This window comes from Pyrus communis, chromosome 4 (genome assembly GCF_041283825.1).
Source record: "Pyrus communis isolate YQ-2024b chromosome 4, ASM4128382v1, whole genome shotgun sequence".
NCBI lineage: Eukaryota > Viridiplantae > Streptophyta > Magnoliopsida > Rosales > Rosaceae > Pyrus > Pyrus communis.
In genome coordinates, this window is record NC_142568.1 from 15,844,790 (window position 1) to 15,850,967 (window position 6,178).

Genomic DNA, 6,178 nt, shown 5'->3' on the forward strand with positions numbered 1-6,178 from the left:
TAATAATAAACTTTGATTAATATATGCATATTTGTCCTCAAGAAAAAAATAGTCCACGTGTTAATCATTCTCATTCACATTACCATGATAAAAGTACGTAACGACGGATAAGTTAAAAAATAAAGTATATATCGACAAATGACGAACAACAATCACTATATGACACCAGAAGCAATATATAAGCAGAAATCAAATGAAGTTTCTCATTCAGCTTTTGTAACGGAAGCTCCATCAATCAGTTTGTTGCTGAAGTCCCAAAGTTTATTGGCCAACTTTTCATCTCTAGCATATGAGCTGGGTTTCATCTCGTTGCAGTCGACGTAGTATTTTCCGGTCAAACCTTTCAGTTTTGGATCCAGAGCAACATACAATGTTGTGGCTGCTCCCTGACAAAGTGACAAAGTGAAAAGCGCGTACCATTCAGAAAATGCAGCATGCAAAATATATAGTCCAGGAGCCATAGTTTTATAATACTAGCGTCATAATATAAGTTCTCAAAAATTGATCATATTGTTAGTTATAATTGTCAATGATGTATTCTCATATTTTAAAAATGCCATACACACCAAGAGACAAATAGGAAAAAATTACTAATATAGAGCCAAAAAGAAGACTAGCTATGAGAACACACAATAAAGGACGGTGGAAATCTTTTGTCAAAAGTAGAGAGTGATTTTAACATATGCCTTAATAGAAGTGTAGCAAGTTGTATGTTCTTTCATAGTTCTTACAAGATTCAAAGGAGATTGAGTTCAAGCTAAGATAAATCATAAGAATTAGCTCGGATAGTGTGTTTAATTTGAGATTTAAATCAAGTTCAAGAAGAAGGAGAGAGAAGAAAATATAGAAGTAAAGAGTTGTTGTGCCACAAAAGAGAGAACGACCAAGATAAGATGAGCTTGAAGTATAGTATGTTGGCCAAAAAAATGCTGAAAATCACCTACAAAAAATGCTTTTAATGAACTTGTTATAGGGGTCAAGACACATTAACAAAGGGGATTACATTGAGTTGTTAGGATTATGGACACTTAACGCCCACATTGTAGCCCCGCTATTGCAATTAACTGCCTTTTAACCGTTTAACCCCTCTCTTAAAGCAAAGAGTAATTAGTTAATTACCTGAGGTACATTCTTCCACATCCAAAAGGTAAACAACTTTAAAGTTTCTGCGTAAAAATAGATGGCAGAAATTCATTAAAGGCCCAATTCATTTTGCATGAAAATATCATGCATGAACGAGATTTTGTTATTGGCACTTTAAAAATATAATCCTTCACTCTAAATATATAAAAATATAAAGAAAAAAAATCACTTGGAAAAATGCAATAAATATAAGTGTAGATTGCAGGGGAATATGGGGACGTTAGCATGCATACTCATCAAAAGTGTCGAATGCCTCATGAGGGGTGTCATTATGATTCCTGGGTGGACCGAGTTGACAGTTATGTTCACACCTTCTCCCTACACAGTACGTCAAGCAATCTGTTAAAATTTTGTTTACAACTATATCGACATACACACGTTTAATTAATAGTAAAATAACGTAACATACAAAATAATTGTTTAAAAGTACATAATGATGGAAAAAGGATTCTTGTTGGATTCTTTTTTTTAATAATCTTAGAGATCTCGCGATTTAATCCGTTTATCGTATATCGTGTGTTCAATTTTTGTTAAGTACTATTTATATTTAATTTTAAAATAATTTTTTACCACACAATTTACGATGAATAAATGAGATCACGAAATCTCTAAGAAAAAGATCCGATGATGGTTTTCCCCGTAATGATCATACTTTTGAATATGGGGGTATGGGTCCATGGGACCCTAAAATTTAATTTTTTTTTACCCTTTTAAACTCCGTTATGGACCTTTCTAGTCCAGTATTTATTTGACTTTTCATTTTTCTTGGTAATCTATTTGACCATTTTTTTTTCCTACAGACTGCAAAACATTGAAGGCTCTTAATTTAAAGGTACCAATCTCTTTGGATCTACTCTTGTAGCTTGTCACTTCAACGCCAGGGAATATTTTTTAGAATAGGATTCTTTCTTCTCTTATTCTCATTTCTTTCCTTTCTCTCATTTCACATATTATTTTTTATCTTATTATCTCTATAAAAAAAATTAATATAAAATGTTAACGTGATTAAACCGTAACTGTTCAAATTAAAGAGAATGGTAGGAGAGAGAGATTAAGAGGGAAGAAAATCTCCTTCCCCTTTTTTTGGGGCAAAATGAGAACAACAAGGCTATTTAATGATAAAAATTAGTCGTGACGGTTCACGTGTTATAATATATATATATATATATATATATTAAAACGAATTTTAACGAAAAGTTTTCGGTACTGTTTATTTTAACGAAAAATCACATTTTTACACTAAAAAGTCAATTCTGATACTATTCAATTTACCATTTATTTTATCTTTATTATTAAATCTCAAAGTTTTCAAATATTTTTCATTAATTTTCCTTATATTAAAATGATAAAGGTTGATGTTATTGAGCAATACACATTTTATAATGTAATTAGATTAAACTGGTAAAATAGTGTGATTTGAGACTCATAATGTAACAGTATATATATGTCAGGGGAGACTCATTACATAACCGTATGTATGCAGTTACAGATGATCGTGTTTGTACATGTGTAATAATTGCTAGGACCCTTTTGTAGAGTGAAAATTAACCTAAGAGAATCTCGTGATTAAAAAAATAAAATAAATTTTTACGAAAAATTTTCAGTACTGTTCACTTTAACGGAAAAATTATATTTTTACACTAAAAAAATCAATCATAATACTATTTACTTTACCCTTTATTTTGTTATTTTCAATAAAACTCGAAGCTTTTAAACTTTTTTTTTATTAGTTTTTCTTAAAAAATAATAAATAAAAAAAAGGTAATGTGCTTGATGTAGGGACCAAAATCACCTGCAATCGACGAGAGAGCTCATTGGCATGAAGTATGTTTGCTAATTTGGATTGCCCATATGCCCTTTTGTCTGAGTAACTAATAACACAAAACAAGAACTTTATGTATTGTGATCTAGCTGGTTTATAAATGATCGCAGTGGATTACTCAGATCGTTACTTACCTGCTTCGATCATTGATCTTTTCGAATCGAATCCCGTCTTCATAAGAGTGTATATGAGCAATTGATGACAAGTTCACAATCCTTCCTTCTACACCAGTAGTTCTAGCAGTATGCTTCATTTTCTCAAGGAGATGGTTTGTTAAGAGAAAATGACCTGTAAAATAGGTAATTGGCTCAACTTGAATAAAATAACTAAAAAGATTTTTATAAGTAATCATCAATGACATCTGATAGATCCCAACAAAAATATGAATCATAGCAATTACCAAGATGGTTGGTTGCAAATTGCATCTCAATTCCATCTTCCGAAAGCTGGTGTGGGCAGAACATAACACCAGCATTGTTTCTGCATTATAACATGAACCAAATTTTATGAAAGTGAATAAGATGCAGAAATGGAACTGGTTATGCAAAACGCCATGGTGTCCCTTCAGTTCTTTTTAGAGAAAAGTTTGTAATCGGTTCTGTTTGTGTATATTTTTTTCTGATACGGTGACTATTTTAATGATCAAAGAGAGAACGAGATGATCACATTAAGAGGTTGAGCGGGAGATCAAGAGCGCTGAAGCTATCGACGAATGCTCTAACAGACTTGATAGAGCAGAGGTCAAGTTTGAGAACATCCACTCGTGCAGTTTTATTTTCTTTGAGAATAAGTTGTTTAGCTTCGTTTGCAGCCTCAAGGTTTCTAGCAGCAATGATGACATGGGCTCTGCGAAGTGCCAACACCCTTGCAGTCTCAAATCCAATCCCACTTGCCCCTCCTGCATAATCCAAGAAAGAGGCATGTTCGATAGCTCTTTATATACATATTACCACAGTTAATAATTTCATTTTTCTACAAGATATTCTTAAACTACTCGTATCTACGAGGAGAGGATTGAAACTTGGGTGCAAAAACTTGGCCAGAGTGTCTTAGTCAACCGGCCCTAACACATTATCATAGTTAATTTCATGAAAAGTTATTTCATGTTTATTGTGCCATGTAATTTTGTTCCCACCTAAAATAAATGGTGCATGGTAAAGTTTTATGTAAGAGAACTACAAAGGGACGAAATAGATAGATACTCGTATACAGTCGATGATATGACATATTTTCTTGTTGCTAATGATAAAATTTTAATGCAATTTATCTCTAGACATGACTATCTAACTAGATTTAGTATGCTAATTAATTACTGAATGCATCTGAAACCAACAATGTGTGCTTAGACTATTACTCTCAAATTGGGGATAAATTTGTCTACACCTGGAATGTCACAATAAAGATATTCCCAGTTTACTTGATTATAAATGCGTGATTCACTTGAAATACCGTAATTAAATCCCACAATATAAGAAAATTCTCCAAAAGAGACCAACAGATCAACATCCTGTGAACATAAGGACAAAAACAGTGACCACATATATAGACTCGTATAGCTGTCTAAGATTTACTGTGCTAATTACTCTCTAATAGCGACAGGAGATAAACCTTACAATTCCTGGAATACCAGCAAAATTTACTTACACAATAACAACATTTCAAAGTCAATTAGCACATTCTACCATACATACATGAATATGCACTATATATTATCTTTGCAGACGTGATTGACTTGAAATACTATCGTTGCATCCAAAGTGCAAATAAAAACTCCCTAGAGAAAAACATAATTGAAAGAGGAAACTGCAGATAGACTGACCAGTCACAATAGCAGTAAGGTTGGATGCATCAACTCCTTCAGTAACCTGCTCAGCAGTGGAAGCTGATCCAAATCCACTAGGCCCTGGCCTTCCTGTCACCAACGAAAAGATGCCCATTTCCTAAAATCCCAGAAAACAACCAATCAGAAACTCACACAGAAGCACCGAGCTCTTTCGTCCCAGACCAGAATCTGTGAGAAAAAGCTGAAGGGGTCTGTGGTTCTTTAAATGGAAACAAAGCAATGGGGAGGGCCACATAACAAGGGTGGCTGCTCAGAGGATAGGATGAAGAAAAAAGGAAGGAAATGCATGGGGAATAAATATCAGCATGGAAGGTTGAATGTAGGTAACAAATATTAATACTCCCAACAACCCCTCAACAATTTGCTTTCTTTTACTTTTACTATTTCTGATGCTTTTTGGATATTTTTGGAAACTGCAAATTCATCAATTAGGTCAATTGGTTTTTCTTGTGATTCAACCATAACTCTTTTGAACACTTGATGACTAAAGGTGTGCCGTCCTACTTCTAAGTGGGACAATCGTGGGCACATGGACAAGGAAGAAGGAAAGTGAGTAGTCACATTGTGTGATATGGGTATGAAACCGAAACTACCCAGCAATGCCCACTATTGCTATAACTGTGGAATGATGTTGATTCAAGCTGGTCCCAGCTTGGAAAGATAAAACATCATCAACTTTCGATGGGGATAATTTTTTTTCTTTCGTTGCTATTACTCAAGGTTCTATAAGACACTAGGTACTAGTTAATGGTGGATTGAGGCCTAACACCTAGACGGTTAGACGGGGGCTTAAGCGCAATGGCGTAGCAAGGAATTATTCGGTGGGTGGGCTAAGTAGTTTTAATCTTTTGTTGTGTACATAAAGTAATAATTTGAAGTAATAAATTTATACTATGTTTTCTAGGCTTTTAGCCTTCAAAACTTTCAAGTGAATAAAGGAATGAACCATTTGTAGTATGGAAGTTTTAATTTATTACTATTAAATTATAATATTGGTTAAAGTGATTAGTTTACTTAAATAAGTTTATCAATAAAAAAATTAACAATTTATAACAAAAATTAATAATTTGGCTGTTAAATGGTGACGTGGTGAAGGAGTTCGTTCCTGCCACACCATCATTTAATAGCCAATTTAACAAAAGACTTAACAGAGGTTTGACATTGCAATATTATAATTTAAGTGCCTAAGCAAACTAGGTGGATTAAGTAAACTATTAAATTATATATCGTGTAAATAAATGTCTATTTATACTTAAAAAATACAGATTTGTATTGGGACATATAAATTGAAAAAAAGGATGACATATATATTAGAAACTATTATAACATATTGAAAACATGGGCAACCAGAATATAATTAATAAGTGTTC

The 6,178-nt window shown here is 33.1% G+C and overlaps 1 protein-coding gene across 1 annotated transcript; it reads right to left on the reverse strand.

Moving 5' to 3' along the window:
* LOC137723436 (short-chain dehydrogenase TIC 32 B, chloroplastic-like) lies at positions 1–5,155 on the reverse strand. Its single transcript, XM_068462634.2, has 8 exons — positions 4,785–5,155; positions 3,632–3,863; positions 3,366–3,445; positions 3,100–3,253; positions 2,936–3,014; positions 1,377–1,461; positions 1,120–1,166; positions 1–386 (listed from the first exon to the last, which is right to left on the reverse strand). Exons 1-8 carry the CDS (start codon positions 4,900–4,902, stop codon positions 204–206), a joined length of 978 nt encoding a protein of 325 aa, XP_068318735.2. The 5' UTR covers positions 4,903–5,155; the 3' UTR covers positions 1–203.
* Positions 5,156–6,178: the final 1,023 nt, after the last annotated feature.